The sequence below is a fragment of the Cetorhinus maximus genome, chromosome 5 (genome assembly GCF_964194155.1).
Source record: "Cetorhinus maximus chromosome 5, sCetMax3.hap1.1, whole genome shotgun sequence".
Lineage (NCBI taxonomy): Eukaryota > Metazoa > Chordata > Chondrichthyes > Lamniformes > Cetorhinidae > Cetorhinus > Cetorhinus maximus.
The window spans coordinates 34,996,546-35,023,248 of record NC_135883.1 but is presented as its reverse complement, the minus strand read 5'-3'; the positions used below and the strand labels follow the sequence as shown (position 1 = coordinate 35,023,248).

General features: G+C 44.4%; 1 protein-coding gene across 1 annotated transcript in view; it reads right to left on the bottom strand.

The window, feature by feature from the left end:
- Positions 1 to 26,703, bottom strand: part of LOC144680561 (myelin transcription factor 1-like protein) — a 516,235-nt gene that overhangs the window by 264,306 nt on the left and 225,226 nt on the right. The window contains exons 6-8 of the mRNA XM_078541678.1: positions 23,123 to 23,421; positions 20,438 to 21,415; positions 335 to 469 (exon numbers count right to left, since the gene is read on the bottom strand). Of these exons, the coding sequence (XP_078397804.1) occupies positions 335 to 469; positions 20,438 to 21,415; positions 23,123 to 23,421 (1,412 nt within the window). The remainder of the gene's footprint in view (positions 1 to 334; positions 470 to 20,437; positions 21,416 to 23,122; positions 23,422 to 26,703) is intronic.

The window sequence follows — 26,703 nt, the reverse complement described above, 5'->3', positions numbered from 1 at the left end:
AGTGAAACTGGTCTCATAGCAAACCAACAGCTTGTTTTACATTGCGCCTTTTAAATCAATTGGTAGGTTGTAAAATGGACTGGGGATTCACTGGTGAAAGATCACCCCTACAGGGTCCAAAATTCTCATTGTAAGTAATTTCCTGTATTTTATTTCTATGATTTATCAGGGCAAAAAATAAAACTACATGATTCATTTTGGTGATTGGTAGAGAGAGGTTGGTCAAGCACCAAAGCTGGTAGAAAGTGACATTCCCTCGGGAACTACCGCAGGTTATGTATAATAATAATTGTAAATATGTTTACCTTGCACTTTGAACTTCTTTTTCACTTACTTTCTGGGGGAACCCTGTCTTTGTGTGGACAGCCTGACAAGCTGCGATGATGGGGGTAAAGGCCTGTGACGTGTCCAGTTCCATCACATCCTGGCGTGGGGCACTTGCTTTCCTTCTTTTCAGGTCTCGATGATTCTGTGAAAATGAGGAAACCTTTTTTAAAATTAGGAATCGGTTAAAGAGCTTGGCAGAGTAAAATAAACTTACATCCTTACAATACTGGCCCAATCACAGCACCGAAAGACCAAATTTCACTTCTGATGGGGCAATTAAATGGAGCTTGCCAATCAGCTGCCCATTACACACCCGTTAAGTCAATGGAAAGGTTAGTCAGGAGGGGGATAGGACAGGCTACAATCTGCAACCGCCAATTTATCACCTAAACTGAAAGTGAAGGTAGTTGGGCCCCCATTAGTTTGCAGCTTTGAATGGGGCTCCAAGTAAGTGAGGAAGTTGAGAAATTGCAATCAGTGGGTGAAGCGATTCTTTGAGTGGAGGAACCACACAGGAATTGGCAACCCTGCTCCTCTTCACCTCAGAAAAAGCCTAAGACAAATTTGGCTGTTCTTGGAGCAGCCTGTAATGATCCCTTTAAGGACTGCTGGTTAAAGTGCTGCATGTGCGAAGGACCAATGGTGTAGATTTTAAAATCAACCCCAATATCATCTGAGCTTATTTTTTGTTTTTGGTGTGAAAGTGGCAAAAGGTATCAGAACTGCAGACCTATGTAATCTGTGTAAAGAGATTAAAGAAACTTCTGTAAAATGATAACCATATCAGAGTCTAAATTCTATTAATAAGGACTTCACATTTCTCTCGGCTGAATCGAAACAAAACTGAAGCAAAAATTATACTTCACAACAATCAGAATTTTACCCAAAATAGCATATTCCGGTGTCACAATTCAAAACATTTTCCAGCAAGTGAAAAATGGCAACATGTAATCTGTACAAATTAAAGTTTGAAGCAAACAAGTTGCTCGGAGAGATGAAAAACAAGCAACCAGCTGTCAAAGGGCTGTTGAGAGCCTTGAGCATCCAGCTGACAGCCCGAATCAACTTTTAGGCAGGCCTTTAAATAGGCACCCAAACTTTCACCTGAAACAGGCAAGAAGCTGTTTAAATATGCAAATTGGGGTCCTAAACCTGTAGGTCCCCAGATTACAAGTAGCAAGGAGAAATGAGTGAAACACACAGTGTCTGTCAGTCTCATTTCTTCTTATCTGGAGTACTAGCTACATTCAGTTTTGAGCACAGAATCTCAGGAAACATATACTAGCCTTGAATTGGTATAGAATGATAAAGGGTTAAATTACAAGAACAGGTTGTATAAGCATAACTTGTATTCTGTCAATGTAAAATAAAAACAGAAAATGCTAGAAAAACTCACAAGAGGCATACTGGACTTGAAACATTAACTCTGTTTCTCTCACCACAGATGCTGCCAGACCTGCTGAGCTTTTCCAGCATTTTCTGTTTTTATTTCAGATATCCAGCATCTGCAGTATTTTGGTTTTATTTTGTATTCCGTCAATTTAGAAGGTGGGGAGCTGACCTAACGAAGGGGTTTAAAATGATAAAGGGATTCAGTAAAGTAGGGACAAAGAAACTCCAACAACAATTTGCATATATGTAGTGTTTTTAACATAATAAAACAACCCACAGCATGCCACAGGTGCATTATCAAGTAAAATGTGACACCGAGCCACATGAAATATTAGGAAAAGTGACCAAAAACTTGATCAAGGAAGTAGGTTTTAAGAACTATCTTAAAGGAGGAGAGACAGAAAGTGGGAGAAATTTAGAGAGGGATTTCTAGAACCCAGAGCCCAAGCAACTGAAGGCATGACTGCCAATGATGGAGCGAATAAAATCAGGAGTGCTCATGAGACAGAATTGGAGGAGCACAGATATCTTGGTTCGGGGTTGGTGTTACTGGGATAAGGATGCAATGGAATGATTTGAAAACAAAGATGAGAATTTTAAAATTAAGGCGAGGCTATACCAGGAGCAAATGTAGGTCAGCAAGCAGAGGGATGATGGGTGAATGGGACTGGTGCAAGTAAGGATACAGGCTGTAGGGTTTGGTTGAGTTCAAGTTAATGGAGGTTGAAAGATGCGAGGTCATCCAGGAGAGCATGGCAATCATCAAATCTAGATGCAACAAAGATATGGATGAGAATTTCAGCAGCAGGTGAGCTGAGGCAGGGGCAGAATCAGGCCATGTTTTGGAGGTGTAGGTCGACAGTCCTGGTGAAATGATTTGCTCCACTGGGGGAATCCAGGACAATGCGCATGATCTTAAAGATGGAGCAAGGCCATTTAGGAATAAAATCAGGATGTATTCTTTAAACAAAGGGTAACAAAAATCTGGAACTCTACCCCCCAAAAGTCCATGGTTGCAGGATCAATTGAAATTTTCAAGACTGAGGTCGATAGTTTGTGTACAGTAAGGATATCAAAGGACATGGAGCAAAGGCAGGTAAATGGATTTGAGATACAACTCAGCCATGATCCAAGTGACTGCAGGGTGGAAGAGACTTGAGAGGTGGAATGTTGTACATTGCTAATATAATGGAAATGAGAGGCACGAATTAAAGGGAACACTGGTGGCATCTCCCAAAAGGTAATATTTTGGGTTTTTTTTAAGGCTTTTATGGGACTTGGTGAAGCAGGAGCCTGCTGCTGGCTTGTTCTCACCCTGCAGCAACATAACCTACAGTGCCTACTACAATAGTCAGGAAATGTTGTCAGTGACACAATGATTCAATGGGGAACCCGTTTAGAGCCCGCATTTCTGTATTAAAATATCAATGAGGTCTGCACCTGAAAGTTAAACAAGGCACCGACGATACGGTGCCTGTTCTGCACCTATCCCAGAAAGACTCCCTAATGTCTTATGGAAACAAATAACTTATAATGCCTTAACACAGCTGTCAAAAACATAGAAAATAGGAGCAGGACTTGGTCATCCTGTCCCTTGAGTCTGCTCCATCATTCAATATGATTACAGCTGATCCTCTATCTCAATGCCATACTCCTGCATTCTCCCCATACCCCTTGATGCCTTTAGTGTCTAGAAATCTATCTATTTCTTTCTTAAATATATTCAGTGACTTGGCCTCCACATCCTTCTGTGGTAAAGAATTCCACAGGTTCACCACCCTCTGAGTGAAGAGCTTCTCCTCATCTCTGTCCTAAATGGCCTACCCCATACCCTGAGGCTATGACCACTTGTTCTAGACCCCCCAGCCAAAGGAAACATCAACCCTGCATCCAGTCTGTCCAGCCCTATAGAAACGTAGAAAATATCGCAAAATGTCACATACAATGAATTATTTTCAAATTGCAATAATTTGTCTTCAAATAAATAGGCCATGGGTTACAGAAGGACAGAATTAGGTTAAATGTTTCATGGTTGGGTGATTCTTCTTTTCCTGTAGAATTGTGGACCTGTGGACCAAGATATCAGCCCTGGTAGTGAATGCTGTTTCATTGCATACATTCAGACCCCTTCCGTCTGGGGAGAAGAGGTAGGCAAGCTGTAATATAAGTCAGGGTCATTTTGACTTCCTGGACTAGCCTCAATCAACTAAAGGCGTTGGAGAGTTTTCTTCTGAATTTTTCCCATAGTTGGCAGGGTCTTAATCAGATTTTACACCCCTCCCATTAGATTACATGGCTCTGGGGGTAGGAAGTCTTTACATTCTGACAGATACGACATCTTGGAATTCTCAGCCCAAGAGGACAGTGGATGCCCAGTTCCTGAGTATATTCAAGCCTGAGATAGATTGATTTTTGGACTCTACAGGAATCAAGGGATATAGGGATTGGCAGAAAATGGAATTGAGGTAAAAAAAATCAGCCATGATCTTATTGAATGCGGAGCAGGCTTGAAGGGCCTACTCATGCTCATATTTCTTTCTTATCCTGACTGTGTGGGACAAGCTGGATAATTCAGGCAGTCTTTTCCTGTATGACACTTTTGGATGTTCATTATGGTTATGCAGGGGAATGCAGCAATTATTTTACATACAACATGGTTCTACAAACAGCAATGAGATGAATGATCAGTTAATTTATTTTGCTTTTATTGGTCAAGATATAAATGTTGGCTTACAATACTTCAAATATTGGTATCGCCTTAAATCCCTTTGATCCAGTCCCTTTGAAAAGGTGTCAATTAATCCTGAATCAAGTACAATGCCCAAAATGTCCACTAGCTTAGGGATTGATGGGGTGGGGTGGGAAGGCGTTTATCAAGGCCTGTGAATTTTGTAGTTGTGTCCTCTGATGCTGCATTCATTTCCTGCATTTATTGTCCAAATTAAGTAGCTTGATTACTTATCACCCATATTTGAAGGACCATGATAGACCTCAGTCTATTCGCTGGGTGTGAGAGGAGTTAAAATTGCCCAGGTTGTTTGCCTAGCCTAGAAAGGCCAGGAGTTGACAGGTTCAGATTTTCATCTGCGCTCCTGGCGTCATTGGGGGGGGCAACCACAATTTTAACTGAGTGGGAAGCAACATAGCATTCCTTGTCAGACCAACCAAGTGGGGAAGTGGGTCAGGGCCTGAAGGGGATCAAAAAGGTAAGTTTTCTTTTTCTAGTGAACCTTTTTTATTGAGCCTGCAGGAGCAGGAGTACTTAGGGCTCCATATCTGCAACCTCCCTGCTTCCTAACCATTCAGCTCACTTCTGGAGCAACAGGTGAGCTCCTAACTCACATTGTAGCACACCCGCTGGAAACTGACCCAGAGTTGAAATCAGGGCCTTAGGCTCTTCAGCCCTTTTTCATAATTCAGTGCACTAAAGCTTAGGAACCTCCTGGTGACTTCTCTCTGAGCCATTTTTAATGCAACTGGATGCATCTCACCAAAGCAGTATACCACAGACCAGCCCTCACCACTAATTTAAACAATGCAACTGTAATTTCTTCTAACTTGTAATCCACACGCATACCATTCGCTGAAGGCCCAAAAGGGTAATCCAGCAGGAGCGCCCCTTCAAACTCCAAGAATTCTGTGGTTTTTCCACACTCCCTGTTCAATCCCCACTCATCCCCAGTCCTACCTGCTTGCCAGCGGCATTCAGCCACTCGGAATTGAGCCTGCCGGGGAAATGGGGATGTGCAGCTCCTCCATTCCATGCCCATGGCATTAAAATCTATCCTCCCATTGGTCCTATTCAAAAATAACATGAGCAGCAGAATTCCAGAACAGAACTAACTTTACCCTCAGGCAAAACATTTCCAATCTTCACCACCTTGGGCAGAATCGTCCCAGATTTGCACCAAGTTAGTAGCGGGCGGGAAAAAGGACGTTTTATCCGCCAGCAGCAATGCCATACTGTCGCATTCCCAGCATGTCCCGCCTCATTAATAACTCATTCCTGGGAAACACATTGGGTCGCTGGCGGGGGGGCCTCTGATTCACCCACCCCACCTTCAGTAAACTGGGTGCCATATTTAAAGGCTGCTCCTGCGTAGAGCTAGCACTCTTCGAGGGATAGGAAGCTGCTGGGAATTGGTGGCTGCCAAAGGGAGGAAACACGCCTCCCCTGGGTGCCTACTGGACGCAGTGGAGGCCTGCCATGATGTCCTTGGAGCCCACTCTGGGCGAAGCTTAGCAAGCAAGGTCACCAATCCAGCATGGGAGGCAGTGGCAGCAGTGGTCAGTGCCAACGCCCTGCAAAATAGGACAGCCACCCAGTGCTGCTACAGGATGAAGGGTTTCATCTGTTCCACCAGGGTAAGTCAATCTTCTCATCACTCTCAACTCACTGACTCTCAAACCCATCACACATCCACAGGGATCTCATATCTCAAGGGACAACACCGCTGACTCTCACACACACCCTCACATCTCCATCAGGCTCATATCTGCTCGAGCTCATGTCCTCATCCTGTCCATGTCTCCGTACACTACACAAACATTCCAAGCATTGCCATATGTCCTGCTCACACTGTCTCCATCTGTTTTCATACAGGAGAAACCTGCCCACAACAGGAGGGGGAGGACCCAGACCGAGGGTGGAGTGGCCCACAATGGACCCCTCACTCACTTTGAGGATTGTGCCATCGCGCTGACTGGTGAGGATGTGGCCTGTTCCTGTGGTGATGGTGAGGCCGGCAGCGAACACCCTCGTGAGGATCCTGCACCACATCATCCCTCTCTCGACACAAATGTGAGTGTTCTCTCTCCTGCTTTTGATTCTGCTGCCATGCACTAATTATCTCAACTTTGGTTCACAGGGAGCTCTGTCAAGTGACCAACACCCTCAGCCAGCCAGTCCCTCAGCTCCATCCAGGTCCTCATCTCCAGCCAAGAGGACACTTCCTCCATTGAAGAACTGGAAATAAGCAGCCTGGAAGACCCGTCACAGCGCTTACCCATACCCTCAACCACGCAGAGGCACACACCTTGGTGAGGCCTAGATCTAGAGCAGGCTTGGGTTCACAATCTGGTGGTTACCACATGAGCACATGCCCGTAGCAGGAGGTAGGATCAGCCAAGCTCCCTGGCACTGGGAGAATTGTTGGGGAAGAGGCATCTGTGAGGTCCGAGTCAGATGACGAGCCTCTGGATTCGGCCTTCCAACTCATCCTGGAGAGTCAGCAGAAGGTGGGGGAACATCATAAAGAGCTATTGGACGCTCTCAACAGAGTGGCACGCAAGTCAGAGGAGTGCATCGGCCTGCGCTCTGATGAAATGGTGCACGTATGGAGGTGTCCATGGGAGGATGGTGGACGCCATGGAGATCCTGGTGCAGCAGAACATGGAGGTGCACGCAGACCTGCACTCCATTGCAGGAGCCATGGGTGAGTTCCTGCAGTGGCAACATCAGAGGGAAATGGGGCACCTCAACATCCCTCCAGGTGCTCCCTCCCCGCAATGAGTCAGACCAGGGCCCTCGGGCACCCAGAGGGAGGAGAAGCGGCTGCTGGACACCCCTGGGTCATCCACTCAGGATTCTCAGAGGCTGTCCACTCCCTCCGAGTCCCCTTTGCCTGTGACCCCCTCAACCTTGTCCTCTGTCACCGCAGAGGGAGCAGCTGGCCCACAGGAGGACAGCCAAAGCAAGCCGGGGCCCTCAAGTCCTCGTCTGCCCAGAGAACGCACACCAAAGTCATCAGAGGGCCAAACGTTGCACAGACTGTCTCTACCCCTCCTGCGGATGTCAGGGCAGCACCTAGAAGAAGTGGTAGGCCTGGAAAAGTTAAGAAATTCTGACCACAATTGGTTACATGGGTGAAAACATTTTGTCACTTGATAATCTGAAAATATATTCACTTTCACTGAGTAATGTGTAGTGGTGTCTTTCAGCTTCATTTACAGACTTCGTGAGTCCTCCTCCTGCACCCCGCCACCCACCCCACACCCTGCCCCATCACCGCCCCCACACCCCCCAGCCCCCCACTAACAGTTCAGTTGCATGCAGCCAGACCATGAGTGATTCTGGAGGGAAAAGCGTGTGTGTGGCATGGCCTGTTGGAGCCTCGTGCAAGCACTCTCACACGCATGTGAAACCTTCCTCCATCACACTATACTCAATGTCCCAAACATTTTTCAATGCTGCCTGCTGGGATTCTCTTTCAGTTGTCCATCTGAGCTGACCTGCATCTCCGCCCACCCACTGATCAGACTCCCATGCAACACTGTGCCCGTCCAACACGATGCTCCTCTCACTTTTGATTTCAGAAACATGGTTGTTGTCAGGTTTGTTTTCAGCTCCCCTGTCCTTTCCCCTCCCCCAGTCACCTGTGACCTTTCCACCATCACTGTTGACCCCGCTGGAATCACCTTCCTCCTCCCCACCATGATCTACCAAACAGAACCCTTTTCTTTCCAGGATGTCCAGGGAAACATGCACGTTCTCTATCTTCCAGACAATCCCACCCCCATCCACATTGACCTCCCTGACCTCCTCCGTCCCATCCTCAGGGTCCGTGTCTGTCTCCAAGTCCCCACCAACCACCCTCACCGTCTTTTCTACTGTCGCACCTTCACCGTCCCATCCTACTGTCTCATTCTGCCCTCTCTCATTCTCACCATGCCCTCCAACCATGCCCACCCTCAGTTTGCTCCCCAGGAGGCAGACATTGACTCCACAGACCCCTTCCTTGCACGTTCACCTGGACATTCCCCCACCTTACTCCCTCCTCCACCCATACTCCCTTCTCCAACCTGACTCCCTCTACCCCACCACCGGATTCCTTCCTCCCCTTGGACTCCTCCCTTCTCCAAACTCCTTCCTTCCTCCGGACTCCTTCCCCCCTCTGAACTCTTCCCTCCCCTGGATTCCTTACCCCCGCCAAACTCCTTCCTTCCCCCAGGCTCCTTCCCCCTTCCGAACTCCTTCCTCCCCCCGAAGTCCTGCCCCCCCCCTTCGAACTCCTCCCCTTAAACATACCTCCCCAATTGCTGTGTTCTCCCCTGTTACATCCTCCTCCCCTGTACTCCCTTCCCTCCCCTCCCAACCTCACCACCCCAACACCATCGTTTCCCCCTCCCAACCTCACATGACCCGCCCCTCCCCCATTGGTACACCTTCCTCTCCTAGTCATCAAACTTAGACCTTTCTCTCCCACCCACCAGCCCACCCACACACGCACCCCCCCCCACCCCCAAACTCCCAGTACACCTTCCTCTCCCTCTCACAGCTGGACCTTCCTCTCCACCCCCTCGACTATCATCCTTCAAGATCCTGATGTCCCAAAGCAGACCCCAATCATCAACGGTGACCTCCCACCTTCCTTGAGCTGCTGCATGGCAGAGACATGTCCATGAGAATCCACCCAGCATGCGATGCACGTGTTTCTCCAGGGTCCGGCAGCTGTAGGGCTCCAGCACCTTCTGATCCTCGGATGTCCGCGATGTGAACAAGGCCCTGACGGTAAGCCCCGACTTCTACACATCACACTTGTCAAGACGTGTTCCGGGCCAGATGATCCAATGTGGGGGGATGATTCCAGCGAGCAGGGTCCATAATTATATGCAGATGTATTAAAATGACATTCCAGATGTGGGTGGGTGGAGCAGACGATCACAAACTGGTTTCATGATGGCGTGAAACCGATTTTTGGCCTTCTCGCCATGTTGTCCACTCATGCCCGCCATGGCGCCCAACAGCAATGGGGACGGAAAATTCCAGCCATGTTGTTAAGGCATTTTTCAAAAGATCAAGTTGTCAACTATCCCATGAGCCTTAACTGTGCATGCCATACTTACAAATGGAACTTTGTTAAGCACCTTTTGAAAATCCAAGTTGACCACAGGTACTTCAATAACTAGCTTAGTTATATGAAAGAATTCAAGTTTGTAAGACATGAACTATTACTTCTATGAAACATGCTCTTTAAATATACATTGATAGCATCCGGCAACTGTTTCCAAACACGGACATCTGATTAGCTTGCCTGAATTACTAGAGACATGCGCTGCTCCTTTCAAATGTTGAAACTACAGTTTTCATTCTCCAAGCACCAGGCACTTAGCCAATGGATATAAAGATCTTAAAACTAGCTGACCATCATCCAATTTTCCAGTGTTAATAGTGGAAGGTGGCAGCAGGATCCACAACAACATATCCTTACCCGCTTTTACACTTGGCCCATTTCTTGCCTCATTTCTGACAGCTGCCAGACAGCCTGACATTTATTGTCCCATGCAAATGAAGCAGTGTTAATAGAGACTTGCCATTAACTCCATTTTCATGCACTGATTTATTTCCTTGGCAGTTTTGTGTAAAGTTTGAGAGTTGCTCAGCATCATAGAAAAGTTGAAAGAAAATTGAACCTAGATTTTTCTTTGTTTCTATTGCTGTCAACTACGTTGTCATCTAGGTCTTTATTCCATTTGCTGAGGGGTTGTCAATCACTCCCAACATCATTTCACAAAGGACATAATGGGATAAAATTTTCATTTGCATCAGCTGGACACAAATTCAGGGATTAAATTAAGCGAGTGCTTTGCCAGATACTGTAAAGAGACCTAATCTCAACACTACCACAGGCACCACTCTGCCAATGGCTAAGGTCTGACTGCTCAATTTGAATGCCACAGGGTCATTTCAGGCTGCAAGTGGAGACATCTTTAACATTAGCCAAAAAGCTGTGCACAGATGTATTGAGGGAGTTGCAGGATCTTTTCTAGTGCTAACAGTTTCAAATTATGACTAGTCAACAATAACACAACAGAGTAGTACAATTTTACAGAAAGATAGGATTTCCCATGGACCCAGGGCCAGCAACAATCCACAATGCAAGTGAATCCTAGTTTCCCTGGGAACTCCTATGATTCTTATAGCTTAAGAAACTCTGCTGTACTAATACCTTTTGACCCAGAAAGGCAGACCTCTGGGTGGATCCTGGACGCATATCCTCTACAGCCATGTGATGTCTGTACACATTCCCACGCGAGCAGCTGGCACCACTGTAAGGAGGTCAATTTATCCATGAGAGTAATCATTGAGTGCACATCACTGAGACATTGAAGGTGTGCTTCTGGTGCTTGGATTGATCTGTGACCATACTGCAATACCACCATGAGAGGACCCCAAGGATTTGTTGGCATACTGAAATCTGAACAACTTTGCTTTAGGAAGAGCACCCCTTATTGAGGCCCCAAGGGAGGACTAGGGGAAGCAAGGAGATGAAGAAGAGGAGCAGAAACAGTAACTGATTGAAGAAAAGGTTGAGGATCGCTGAAGGACATAGTTCATGTCCCACAGAATGCAAGATCTTCCCTTGACTACAATGACTGGCTACGTCTTTCATAGTGCCCTGTGTAGCTCCCTCCTTCTGACAACAAACATGCCATTATCCAATCCCATCACTGTATGCAGTAACTGCCATTTGTTCCAAATATTTCCCTGAAAAATGTCTACTTACACAAAGATTCTGGGATTTCAATGGGACTGGTGGTAGAAATAGGGTGCAACCTGGATTCTCTGGGTTTCTGCCCAGTGATATTCCAGGAATCCCACCCACTATAAACTTACAGACCAATGGAAGCCACACCTGTTAAGAGCCCCAAACAGCTGTTGCAAGAGTGGCCACAATTTTAATCTTTGGATGGTAATGGATCTTTTCTCTCTTAAATTTCTTTGTTGGCTGATTAAGGGCCTTTGGTTTCCCCAATCAAAGTCGCAGGGTGACAGTCCAATTTCCCGTCACTTCTTAGAGGTGGGCACCTCTGGAGCACCTCAACAATTGTGGTGTACCTGCCCAAACTATTTAAATAAACTTTTAAATTAGCCCCAGGATTTAGAACATATTCTGCTGCAGGCAGCTGCAAATCTCATTCCACTGCGCCTCTAGCAAAGAGCAGGGTCTGAGAATATGTAGTCCAATAAGTGTCCACTGATGTCCTACTGGTGCTCCACACATGCCAATGTGCGGCATATGAAGTCTCAAGCCCCTTCAGTCTATTTGCAATCATCAGCAAAGTAATGCACGGTATCATTAACAGTGTTATCAAGCAGCACTTACTTAGCAATAAATTGTTCACTGCTGCCCAGTTTGGAGTCTGCCAGGACTGCAGCTGTGAAGTGCTCCAGAGGTTCCCATCTCTAAGAAGTGACTGGAAATTGCAGTGTCAACTTGCTGCAGGCATTAGTGAAACCAGATACCCTTAATCAGCCAACAAAGACATTTAAGAAAAAAAAAATCCCTTACCATCAAAAGCTTAAAATTGTGGCCACTCTTGAGTCAGTTGTTTGGGGCTCTTAACAGGCATGGCTTCTATTGGGCCAATAAGGTTATAGCGGGTGCAATTCCTGGAATAGCGCTGGGCAGGAAACCAGAGAATCCAGGTTCCACTCTATTCCTGCCCAGCAACTCCATCAGAATCTCAGGGTCTTGTGGGGGAAGGCACTTTTGGGGGATATATTTGGTAATTTATTTCATTAGGTTGTATAAATGGAAGTTAATGTATATGAAGGAATGTAGCTAATGGCATGTTAGTTGTGGCAGCTCCAGACCTCATTACAGTCTTTGGTCAAAATGTGGGCAAAAGAGATTAATTCCAGAGGATGAGGAGACAGTGACTGCCTTTGACATCACAGCAGTATCATGATGTCCCAGCAAAACCAAAGTTAATGGGAATCAAGGGAAAACTGTCCACTAGCTGGAGTCAAAGGAAGATGGTTTTGATGTTAAGACCATCATCTAAGCCCCAGGGCATTGCTGTAGGAGTTACGTGGTTCCTAGGCTCAACCAGCTTCAGCTGTTTCGTCAATGACCTTCCCTCCATCATAAGGTCAGCCAAGGTTTCTTCGACAGCACCTTCCAAACTCACAACCTCTACCACCTTGCAGCAGGTACATGGAAACACCACCATTGGCAAGTTTCCTGCCAAGTCACACATCATCCTGACTTGGAACTATATCACTGTCCCTTCAATGTCACTGAGCCAAAATCCTGGAACACCCTACCTAATAGCAATGTGGGTATACCTACACCACATGGACTACAGTGGTTCAAGAAAGCAGCTCACCGCCATTTTCTCAAGAAGAATTAGGGATGGACAATAAATGCTGCTTTTGTCTACATCCCAGGAATGAATTTTTAAAAATGCCTAATCTTGTGCTTCTCCTCAGTCCTACATGAGCGAGGAGAACCCAAGAAGTGGTAGGCTGCCGTGTCCATTAAGACCCTATTGGGCCTGAAGTGTCCACATCTCCTCGTGGCTAAGTCTACAAACTGACCTATTGGATTATTGCACGGAGTAGCTGAGCCTTTGGTCCTTTCAGCCACATGTGCAAGCACTGGAAGGGGCTAACTTAGGGATTCATGTGTACCAACATCCAGGCAGACTATACTACCATATGCCCATTCCTGCCATGCCGCTGGTACTAGGCACTGTCTCTGCATGGTCATTAATCTGAGGGAAACAGATTCAGTGAAGCCCCACTGGTGTTCATCAGCAAATCAACCCCAATCTTTAAAATGCAACAATACACCTTTCCATTCTGGCACCATCCCTTTCTATGGCAGCATTCTGTGCATCAACAGCAACAATGGTATTGTCGCTGGAGCAGTATTCCAGAGACCTAGGGTAATGCTTTGGGGACCCGGGTTCGAATCCCGCCATGGCAGATGGTGGAATTTGAATTCAATAAAAATCTGGAATTAGTTTAATGATGACCATGAAACCATTGCCGACTGTTATAAAAACCCAACTGGTTCACTAATGCCCTTTAGGGGAAGGAAATCTGCTGTCCTTACCTGGTCTGGTCTACACATGACTCCAGACCCACAGCATGTGGTTGACTCTTAAATATCCTCTGAAATGGTCTAGCAAGCAACTCAGTTGTATTAAACTGCTACAAAGCCTCAAAAAAGGAATGAAGCCAGACGGACCACCCCGCATTAACCGAGGCACCAGAAAAGACAATGGCAAACTCAGCCCTGTCGACCTGCAAAGTCCTCCTTAATAACATCAAAATTGGGAGAGCTGTCTCACAGAATAGTCAAGCAACAGCCTGACATAGCTATCCTTGCGGAATCATATCTGACAGATAATGTCCCAGACACCACCATCACCATCACTAGGCTGGGCCAGCCAGAGGTGGCGGCACAGTGGTATACAGTCGGGAGTCCTCAACATTGACTCCAGAGCCATGAAGTCTCATGGCGTCAGGTCAAACATGGGCAAGGGAACCTCCTGCTATTTATCATGTACCACCTTCCCTCAACGGATGAATCAGTACTCCTCCATGTTGAACACCACTTGGAGGAAGCACTGAGGGTGGCAAGGACACAGAAGGTACTGTGGGTGGGAGACTTCAATGTCCATCACCAAGAGTGGCTCAGTAGCACCACGACTGACTGAGCTGGCCAAGTCCTAAAGGACATAGCTGCTAGACTGGGTCTGCGGCAGGTGTTGAGGGAACCGACAAGAGGGAAAAACATACTTGACCTCATCCTCACCAACCTGCCTGCCGCAGATGCATCAGCCCTGACAGTATTGGTAGGAGTGACCACCGCACAGTCCTTGTGGAGATGAAGTCCCACCTTCACATTGAGGGTACCCTCCATTGTGTTGTGTGGCATTACCACCATGCTAAATGGTACAGATTTCGAACAGGTCTAGCAACTCAAGACTGGGCATACATGAGGCGCTGTGGGCCATCAACAGCAGCAGAACTGTACTCAAAAACAATCTGTAACCTCATGGCCCAGCATATCCCCCACTCTACCATTACCATCAAGCCAGGAGATCAACCCTGGTTCAATGAAGAGTGCAGGAGGGCATACCAGCAGCACCTGGCATACCTAAAAATGAGATGTCAACCTGGTGAAACTATAACACAGGACTACTTGCATGCCAACCTGCATAAGCAGCAAGTGATAGACAGGGCTAAGCGATCCCACAATCAACAGATCAGATCTAAGCTCTGCAGTCCTGCCACATCCAATCGTGAATGGTGATGGACAATTAAACAACTCACTGGAGGAGGCGGCTCCACAAATATCCCCATCCTCAATGACAGGGGAGCCCAGCACATCAGTGCAAAAGCATTTGCTATAATCTTCAGCCAGAAGTGCCGAGTGGATGATCCATCTCGGCCTCCTCTGGAGGTCCCCAGCATCACAGATGTCCGTCTTCAGCCAATTCGATTCCCACCATGTGATATCAACAAAGAGCTGAAGGCAGTGAATAGTACAAAGGCTATGGGCTCTGACGATTTCCAGCAATAGCACTGAAGACCTGTGCTCAAGAACTTGCCATACTCTTGGCCAAGCTGTTCCAGTGCAGCTAGCATCTACCTGGCCATGTGGAAAATTGCCCAGCTGTGTTCTGTACACAAAATGCAGGACAATCCAGCCACTTACCGCCCCATTAGTCTACTCTCGATCATCAGTAAAGTGATGGAAGGGGTCATCAACAGTGCTATCAAGCGGCACTTACTTAGCAATAACCTGCTCACTGACTCCCTGTTTGGGTCCTGCCAGGGACACTCAGCTCCTGACCTCATTACAGCCTTGGTTCAAACATGGACAAAAGAGCTGAACTCCTGAGGTGAGGTGAGAATGACTGCCCTTGACATCAAGGCAGCATTTGACCGAGTGTGGCATCAAGGAGCCCTAGCAAAGCTGGAGAAGATGGAAATCAGGGGAAATCTCTCCGCTGGTTGGATTCATACCTAGCACAAAGGAAGGTGGTTGTGGTTGTTGAAGGTCAATCATCTCAGCTCCAAGGCATCACTGCAGGAGTTCCTCAGGGTAGTGTCCTAGGCCCAACAATTTTCAGCTGCTTCACCAATGACCTTCCTTCCATCATAAAGTCAGAAATGAGGATGTTCACTGATGATTGCACAATGTTCAGCACCATTCGCGACTCCTCAGATACTGAAGCAGTCCATGTCCAAATGCAGCAAGACCTGGACAATATCCAGGATTGGGCTGACAAGTGGCAGGTAACATTCGCACCACACAAGTGCCAGGAAATGACCATTTCCAAAAAGGGAGAATCTAACCATTACCCCTTGATGTTCAATGGCATTACCTCACTGAATCCCCCACTATCAAAATCCTGAGGGTTACCTTTGAACAGAAACTGAACTGCACTAACCATATAAATACTGTGGCTATAACAGCAGGTCAGAGACTAGGAATCCTGCGACAAGTAACTCACTTCCTGACTCCCCAAAGCCTGTCCACCATCTACAAGGCAGAAGTCAGGAGTGTGATGGAATACTCCCCACTTGCCTGGGTGAGTGCAGCTCCACAACACTCAAGAAGCTTGCCACCATCCAGGACAAAGCAGCCCACTTAAATAGCACCACATCACCACCGACGCACAGTAGCAGCAGTGTGTACCAACTAAAAGATGCATTGCCCTCCAAGTCACTCATTATCCTGACTTGGAAAAATATCACTGTTCCTTCACTGTCGCTGGGTCAAAATCCTGGAACTCCCTTCCTAACAGCACTGTGGGTGTACCTACACCACATGGACTGCAGCGGTTCAAGAAGGCAGCTCACCAACACCTTGTCAAGGGTAATTAGGGTTGGGCAATAAATGCTGGCCTAGCCAGCGCGGCCCTCATCCCATGAATGAATTCTTAAAAAACAGATGAAGCACAGACTGTCCTCATAACTCTGCCTTGGTGGCCTCTGCTGCAGATATTCTTGGAGTTGTCACAATCCAGAATAGACAGCAATGCTGCAAAGCCATCCAGCGCTGTATTGACTGTGCAGTTTAGGGGACTTCTCTGCACAATCCATCCACAATATACTGTTTGACATGGCCACCTGTGCCTGCACATATGCCTGATGGTCTGCAAGCATACTTCTTTTAAAAGTAGGACCCCAGGCTGTCCAGCCAAGAGGTGAGTATCATGAACATCCAGTCATTAACATGTTCCCACTCATGTTCTACCACAAGTTACTCTTGCTCAGTGTGTCATCCAGTGCACTCCCATCTTGATCACACACTAAATTTCCTGAGTATGCATGCAAGGGAGAGTGTGAGTGACATGTTGCAGCAGGCCCGGATCTACATGAGTCTGGTTCTGCTTCTTCTGGCACATCTAGAGAAGGAAAAGAGGAACAGATATTAGAAAGGGTGCTTAGGGGCAGAGTTACAGGTCATTTTTTTGTAGAAGGTGCAGCATGAGGATTTCACAATATAGGTTTCTTCTAAATAATGTAGAGTGTCGTAAGGTGAGAAGGAAGAGAAGTAAAAGGTTATCATGACTCTGGGTCTGGCATTTGACAATCTACTTTCCCATCTCTGTTACCATTTGCTGCCTCATTACACAGGATTTGGAGTGATGTTTCATCTTAGGGGCTGAGTGAAAGGAGGTTTATGGTCTATCACCTGTTGCAGTTCCCTGTTTGATGTTGTGTGCTATCTTCTCCTTAAAAAATAATACACAATATAAGAATTATCTTAAATTGCCATGACGTGCAGTAAAATTCTGATGTTAGCATGCACCCATTGTGCTAGTAATGACAGGTGCTTGCACCAAACAGTTAGAATCGATGTGTGGCTTTTGCCATGGTGGTTGCATGTAACGCTGAGTGAAAGAGAACTTTTAGTTGAAGGTGGGATCTAAAAGGCCCCATGCTGCCCCATGGGCACTAATGGAATGCAATTCAAGCACTTTAGGAAAACGTGTGGCAAGGCTATATAAATGGAATATATGCTTAACCTTAATGTGCTCTTAGGAAGTGTGGGTCAATTCTCTTATTTTGCTGGGAAAGTTGTTAAACTTTTTCTTGCATTGATTGCCATGCATGGGGTGTTGGCATCAGTAGTCACTCTCTTCCAACTGGCTCTGAACGCCTAGAAGGCCTGTATCATTGTTCCAAATAGTGCCCCTTCCACTCTTCCTCTGCATGACTTCATCCAGCAGAATTCCCTGATTTCTCAGTGAACCTAGAGGCTTTCTGCCCTCCTGCAGATCTGACTTTGCTAGTAACCTTGCTGATGTGCTTAACAGCTAGTTTTTTTTTTGTATGACTGCCCCGGAAGTTGCTGCAGGCTCCCCAACAAGTGAGTCACTATTCAATCTTAGTGAAAATTTATTGTTATTATCTTAATAAAGCTGGCCCTAAAACTGTGATGGGTTAACATACTATAGAAAGTGAGTTTAATACCCCCGCAACAAGGGGAGTTCAAGGGGGGTTGGGGGGGGGATTTGCGGGGGCTCGTTTGATCAGGTGGGAGGGTGCAATGCAGGGACACCGCCACCTTCACGGCTCCTCCCGATCAAGCAAAGAATAGGAAGGCTTTCAGGCGGCCTTCCCTCCCGGAGGGAGGCTGAGGCCTTAGGCAGCCACTTAATGGCCTTACCCAGCTGCCACTGGTATTCAACTGACAGCAGGTAGAGGACTCATCATCCGCGAAGGCCACCCAACAAACTCTGTCAGATTTGCCAGTGCCTAACGGGGTGGGGAGGTGGGGTGTGGTGTAGGGGTTGGTGGGGGTTGGGGGGGGTAGGTTCCCTCACTCACAAGCACTCTGTACACAATCAGGGGACCCAGCTTGAGGAACCGGGGAGGTTGAGGTGGGGGGGCACTGAAAGCCACCCCTGCCCTTACTTCTGAACCCCTTCCACACCCCCCTCACCAGCAACCCCTCCCCATGATCCTCATCCTGCCCATACTCACCTCTGTCTGGGGATCCCCTGGCTGATCCCCGCTGAAGGCCTGAGTGTAATACCAGCAGCAGCCACCTCTTCTGGTGGCGCAGCCAGTACTGCAGAGCTGCCAGCCTCCAATGGGCTGGTAGCTCTCAGGGCAAGATTTCCACCCTTAATCGAGTGGGAGTCCCAACACCATCCACAAGTGCCTGATTACCTGGTAATTGCACCAGGCCTCCGGAGAAAAGCGCTCGGGGTTCTCACCAGTTTTCCAAATGGTAGACGAGAACCCACCCCTTGGACTTTCAATTCTGCCACATAAGTCACACATTGCCCGAGTTTCAATTTTACTCCCAACAGAAAATATAGCCTCAAAACTCGTGGATTTATTATTTTCATTCTTGGTGGATTCCAGGGCATATTTCCTTTTAGTCAAGAGTCTCATATACATACATACGATACAAACATTATACATACCAACAAGGAGCCATTCAGCCCTCAAGCCTGCTCCACCATTTAATAAGACCATGGCTGATCTGACAGTAACCTTTAATCTGCATCCCACCTACCCCCGATAACCTATCACCCCTTTGCTTACCAAGAATCTATCCACCTCTGATACTTCTGGCTAACACATTCTTCACTAACTTTTATATGGTTAAGGGTCACTTACCTATATTTTCCACAATCATAATTTGTCTGCAGTATTCTTTTGAAAAGCTGCCTTATAATACTCATGGGCATTTATATATTTTATTAGATGTTTTTTCTTTTGCTTTACAAAAATATGAAATGATATTGTAAAGAAAGGATCTGAAGATTAAAAACCAATTTGAAAGAAAAAGCTAGAAGTCGGACATGTTTCATATTTCACCCCTTTTCCAGTGATTGGTTGAAAATTATCCTCTGTAGCTGATTACCAGCCAATCAGAGGGAAAACTGTCCAAAGTTGTACTCATCTCCAAAATAGATAATGGGACCTTTGGAGGCACAGAAAACAAAGAAAATGAAACAAAAATATATAAGAAAAGTAGAATGAAATTAATAGCCAGTAAATGTAGAAGAGATGAAAGATAAAAATACAAAATAAAGGGAAAAAGAACATTGGCGTGCAAAATAATTTTATTTCTATATAGTGATAATAGTCGTAAAATTATTTCTTATAATATGAAGCTTTGTTTCAGAATTATTGTAAAAGTTGAAATGCATTAAAAATTAACCAGCCCAGGGAAGCTGAAACTTGCTCAGACCTGCTGATAGGCTAAGGTTTAAAGCACCAAAATCATATATAAACGTACCATAATCTAATAATCAATAAACCCACCGATTCTTATTCTACATAATAAATACTCATGAAATCAAGTCCAACCAGCATCATGCAATTCCATTAAATGTTCTATGGCTGGGTACATTAGAGGAAAATTATGTTCTATCCTTGACATCTTAAACAAGTTATTGTGTGAGTGTGTCATCTAAGTTCACCCCAAGATACCAGTTAATTGGCAGGAAAATACTGGAATAAGAATGCAAATAATTTAATATCTGATTATGTACAAAAACCACAAAACAATATTAATGCAAATATTATTATAAGACCACAATAATAAAACAAGTACAGAGCAGTAAAGTGTTTCTGTGTGCATTTATAAATGGTGAAACTAAATTTTGACTTTCCATATTTTCTTTTCACCTTTTTATATAGTATGTCCTCACAGTATATAATACCTGGCCACAATTTGCAAAAGGAGGATATCATGTGAAGCAGAATGTGACTCAAAAATAAATGACTATTAATTTAGCCATGGACCAGTCTTTACCTTGCATGGTAAATGTTTTCCATTAACTCACAATGTTAACATAAGTAATGTGTAGTCAAAGCTCCATTCTTTTGTTATTGACCACTCTGTTCAATTGTTATCTGGCAACCTTTGTTTTAAAGACAAGGAGCTGAATCAATAGCTCTGAACAGAATATTACTTTATATTCTAGAAACAGACAGAAGTTGTACCTTTAGGGTAGTATGGCTTTTTAACATGACCATCAGAGGATCTAGACTTCTTCTCATCTCCGACATGATGCCTTGGAATTTGATCTGATGCATCCCTCTTTGCAGTTTCCATTGCCATTTTTTCTCTCATTGCCTTAGCTCTCTCTGTTTCCAGTGCAATGGCCTTTTCTAACAGAGTCAAGTTTCCCTTGGTCATATCAAACACCTCCTCAGACCGGTCAGATTTGACTGAGCCAGTGTCATCATCTCTGTCATGTGATTCTTCTTCCTTAACACCAGAAGAAAAAGCTCTAGAGCGAGGACTAAGCTGTTCTTCAAGCTTCATCAGGTTAACCATATCGGAATAGTTCCGATCTGACATCCTTCTTGTGATGTCATCATCAGGTCTGTTCTGTTGACAATCACTAAAATGATGTTGCTGGTTTCTTTCCTCGTGCTGACTCTCACTTAGCTTCCTAGCCAAGTCAAAACATTGGTTCCTTAGGCACTCAAGACTGCTCAGGCAAACAGCCTCATCACTTTCATCAACAGTCTTTTCCATACCATCATTGGCGGACTTGCATGATCCTAAGTTCACATTTCTAATTTCATTCTGTATTAAACCATCTATACGACCCCTAACACTTGCATTGTCTGAAAGTACCACACCATGTCCTTGTGCCAGGAGTTTAAGGGAATCCACTGTTTCCCTAACAACATCACTGTCAACATCCAAACTCAGCTGGCAGGAGTCACTTTTATTTGTTTTTCTACCCCTGCTCCCGTTAGTGTCACTATCATCCTCCAGGCCACGCGCCGTGCTGTCACTCATTTCAGACTCTGTCATAGCCCTAAATGCTGCATCTTCAGCTATTTTTCCCAGGTTTAATAATGATTTTGCAACAAGCTCATCATAATTGTCATATTCATCATTGTTGTTATCATCTTTCTCAATGTCCTGGTTTCTCCTGATATTATCAGATTCTTCTTGAAGGTCTTCTAATGGAAAACAAGAAAGCAAAGCTTAATTATTGTTTTTCACCTACAGATGAAATTATTCAATGGATATGGTTTATTGTCATTAAATCCATTCCTCCCAGATATTTCCCATTCTCCTACAGGCAGTGACTCAAATGGCAGTATGACTGACAGCCACTGCACAGCTCTGGTATCTTGCTCATGTGATCATTTCCCATGCATGAACAGGAAGGTCCTGGAATTCCATGGGGGTTCATCCAACCTCCCAATGCTACTTTGGAAGGAGACTAGATGGACCCCCCCAAAATACTACGTAAATGTAGACAATGGCCGTTTACAAATTTCACCAGGAGAATCTCCACAGATTTTCAGCAAACTATTTTACGATGAGGGGGCATCACTCAATTTTATCCTGAGTGAACCTCCAACCTTTGCACATGTTCCAGCAGTACCCAGCAAAAGTGGAAACTCTTTTTTCCTGGGTAATTTCTTATTTCTTCTGTCATAGCTAAGAAACAGAGACCAATTAATGTGGCCCATTGCTGCCCAGGCTGGGATCAACAAAGGCTAGGGAAAAAACTTGGTACCTTCAGGTACAGTTCAGTACAACATCAAATGGCGCATTTATCTACTGAGTGCTCAGAAATGTTTTGGTTTATATTTTAAATCTATGCATCTCTTATCGAGCAACAGTGAGCATGATAAGTAACAAATGCTTGCATAGTGTAAACCATTACTTCTAGATAATTGGATCTTAATAATAGAGCAATCAACACAGTCAACAATTTATATCAGGCCTATTGGTCTGTGATGGAACAATGATAAAAGATATGAGCCACAATGGTTGACATAAGAATAAAAGGTGTCTTTACAAGGTGAGTATGATCAAATCATGCAAATTCATCATACTTAATAGAAATAAATTTATTCTGACGCAATACTGAAACCCAACTCATAGACTAATGTAACTTTGGACTAAAAATTAAAATAGTATTCTGATTGTGCAGCAAGTTATTAGTTATCTTTAATTAGGAACAATATTTTTATTCTCCTTTCTATAAAAGCCCTAAACAAACATCTGGGTGCAGAAAATCAAAACTAATTCATATGCATTAGTAATACAGCTTATAATTATTGTATAATTAAAATAAAACACCTCTGAGCTCACATGGTTACTGTCAGAACTGCAGTATTAATACATGAATAATCTTGGTTACCAACAATACAGTAATTACTACTGTTTCAGAATGAATATTCATTCACAGGCTTAAAAGAAATCACTTGAATGACAAAGTTTTGAACTAATTGGCTTGTCATGGAATAAAATTTTAAAAGTCCCATCATATTTGACATGTAGGAGTAAGAGGTGGCTTCTATGGTCTGTTAATTAAATCAATAATATGTTTCAAAACAAGTTTACGCTAATTTACAGCAACACATTTAATAACAACAGGGTCATTTCATCAATTGAAATGAATCTGGGCTAGAGTGTTGTATCCCTATCACCAAACCACGCTTCTTGCAAACACAGTTCACCATGGGGAATATGGGATCAGCAAATTTAGACAAATGTTGAAGATAAACTCAAGCTTCCATATTTAGCCTCTGCTGATCTTCAACTAATGCAAGCCAGAAATTAAGAAAAGTGAACCTAATCTTGTAAATTTCTTTGCTTTGAAATTTAAAAACTGAACAGGGTTCTTTCAATCTATGTAAAGTAATTCATACCTTGTTCATTACTCTGATCTTCATACTCTTCATCTTCCTCATCTTCCTCTTCTAATTCATCTTCGTCTTCCTCTTCCGCTTCCACATCCTCTTCCTCCTCTTCATCTTCCTCCTGATCATCATTTTCATCAGAATACTCCTCATCTTTCTCATCCAGTTCCTCTGTACCATCAGTCTCATAGCACTCATCTACAGAAGAGTTGTCTGTTCTCACCAGAAAAGGTTTTCTCTTAGGAGCTGGTTCACTTGGTTGCTTGTCCTGTATTTTCCTCTTTTTTGCTAATGGACATCCATAAACACTAGAACAAGGAAACAGAAACATTTAGCACAGTAGGAAGAATTTCTACGGTAACACGCTGTATTTAGAACAATCGTATTTGTTCTAGAATTTGTTATAGATAAAGAAATTACGCATGTTAAGATAGTCAACACTACTAGGCCAATTAAATCAGTCAGATGTCCTCTCTTTGAAGATCCAGTGTCAAAGTTTAAGAAGTTCCTTAGATGATCATTGGGTTGCCTGGGAACATTTTAAATGTCCTTTTCATCTCTTCAACATTAACAGAGAGCCAACTGCCTCATTAGCTTTGTTAACATTAAAACAAAGCCAGCATTGAGTGTTGCATTCTTTGAACTCCCTCACTAAACAAGTCTCACCTCAATCTAGTAGTACCTGTATATCTACTTCCTGTTCATATTTTACAAAATGGTCTTTTGCCACCTTGCTGTGTAAGACAGTTCTATGAGTTCATGCATGTTTCATTTACACCAGTATACTGATCAATTGATTATCTTGCATAGTGCAGTGGCCTCATGTTAGAATTTGGGTGGCCAGGTGGTGAGGAATAGAATACTGGAGTCTAGTCTTTATATACTTGCAAGATTTTTTTTAAACAGAGATATACATTACATATCATGCGCCTCCAACCAATGACCAATCTTTCACTCTGCTCCTATATATATGAGCACAGGTGGGTCCACAAATAATACCTACTATCTTAAACACCCAATTGAAATACAATTAACACATCATAGTGAAGGACACCCAGCTTATTTTTCAAAGCATACTTATATGAGCTGGCTAATTAAGGATACAAACATTGTTGTGAATATCTAGCTCATAACTAATGTGCTTTAGGATATAACTTTAGTTTTAGGAATTAAATAATTAAATGTAAGATAAATGGAAAGGCCCGGTTAGAAAACTGATAAAGAACTCCAATGTAAAGGAAAATCAAACAAACCTAGGTTTAATTTACCTGTGTTTATATTACAAGGTTAGAGTTGATAGTGTAAAGAAAAAAGTTAAACAATGGGTGACCCATTTCTGGAGCTCTTAGTAGAACCAGAGTGTCCAACATTATGCCCACAAATGAAACTAAAAGCTGGCAACTCTGGGAAAGAGGGTTGGAAAACTCCATTAGAGATAGAAATTATTTATGTGAGTTCCAGAATCAAAGAGTTATATTAAAGGTAAAATAACTTATTAACATTTCTGTTTGAGAACATCCCAAAGCATGCCACATTGTCAAGGAGACAGGATGTGGGGGTAGGAGGTTCTTTTGTTTAATTTATCTGTGTGTGTTTGCTGATAGAAGTAAACAGTTCAGTTTGGGGACAGGCAGAGGCAGTTGCAGTTTTGGTCTATGTGTAGGCTGTAGCTCACTGAGTTGGGACAGCCGAAAGAAATAAATATTAGGCATCTTAAGGAAAGAAAATACTAACTCTATCATTCACTGTGCAGAATGCAGGTGAGGCTGAGCTCAGTTTGGAATTCAAAATGTGAAAAGAAGCTGGAAGATTTACCTAACTCAAAACAAAAGGAAGAAAGCTACAATGATCCTCACAGAGCCTTGTGGCAGAAGGCAGTTTGCAGTTAGCGTGGAAGCAATCAGCATTGTCAGTCAGCTTGGAGCAGGTGGAGAAAAAACATCTGCCAAGAGCTGGAAAATAGCTGAAAGACCAACACTATACAGAAGCTGTGGGAACATAATGGGCCATTAGGAACCATGGGATGTTCCTGATGTTTAAATCCATAAGCCAGGTGGCAGCAAGAGTCCACATTTGTGAGGTCTTTAGAGAAAATTGGAGGATCAATTAGGCAAAAGCTAATGGAACAGTCCCCATAAATTTCATACCTCAGGGAATAGCTGGAACACTGAGAAGAAATCAAAGTGATTTCCACGGGGCTGTAGCATACTTCTGGGTTGGTCCCAGGAAAAGTGAATGAACCTTCAAGATTTTGTAAGATAAGGGAACTCTTGGGGGGGAGTAAAAACTGGAACTGAGTCCATAGCATAACTAATTAAGAAGTATAGTGTTAAGTTAATAGCACTCGCTTTGTTTAATTCTTCTTATATATAATAACGTTTGTTTATGTTTAAAAACATGAAACCTTGTGGCATCACTCTGTAGGCTAATTGCTGGATATTTGTATGTCTTCTTTAAATGTTAACAGTCCCTAACAGGATCATAACAATGGCCCAGATTTTCACTATGACAGAGATGCTCTCCGTCATCATGAAAATTCCAGACATGACCAGAAATTCGAAGTCCCATCCCTAAACATGGTATTTCCTATTTTCGCGAGGGCAGGACTGGAGTCAGGCTGGGGTTTGTACATACGCAGTTTACAGAGGCAGCTGGCCATTTAAATCACCAGCTGCCTCCACTGAAGTGGAATTTTGGTAGGCCAGGAATGTGAAACTCGGGGTGTGCAGATTAGACCAGGTAAGAACTGGTCTGAACTTAGTGGATTTGTTTGGATAGCCAGGGTACCCTCTTTGGAGAGTTAAAATACCCCTCTGGATATGGTCCCAAGACTTTGGGAGAGGTAAAGCACCCTTTGGGAGAAGCAAGATACCTTTTGGAGAGGTGAGACACCCTTTTGGATTGTTAAAAATAAATATGATTGTGTGTAAAAAGTGCATAAACTCGGTAGAACTGCCGAAGCTGTCAAGGAACTGTCAAGCTGTCAAAGAACTGTCAAAGGATACTAGGTGAGTTGGCATTGATGAGGTAAGGACAAAGGTTGGTGAATGGGGGTCTTTGGTTGGCATGAATTGGCACTAAGCTGACATAGGGGCAAGAAAAGGCCATGGGGATGTGGGGGGCATAGGGGGTATGAAGGGCCATGGCGGGTGGGTAGAGGGGCATGGGTTGGCATAGGAGTATGAGGAACCATGGAGGTGGGTAGGGGGCATGCGTTGGCATAGGTTAGCTTGAATGAGGCATAATGAGGATGAGGGAGGTGAGGGATGAAGGCTGGAGGGCTGTTTTATGTTTTAACCTTTTTTAAAATAACTTAAGCGAAGTGCCTGAGCACAGAGGCAGGCATTCCGCCTAGCCCACCTCTGCCCCTGGCAGCCTCCACACTCGTTCCGGGGGCAGTGGGCCCGACATCTAATCCAGCCCGCACCCCCAGAATGAAAATCCCAGCTGTGAGTGGCCATTTTTAAAGATCGGGTTAGCAGAGTCAGAAATTCTCCCGTCTCTGTGCACCTGACCCAGAAGCGGAGCTCTGGGCCAATATATTTGTTTTTATTCTTCTTACCACATATAAATAGTCTGCTCAAGAACAT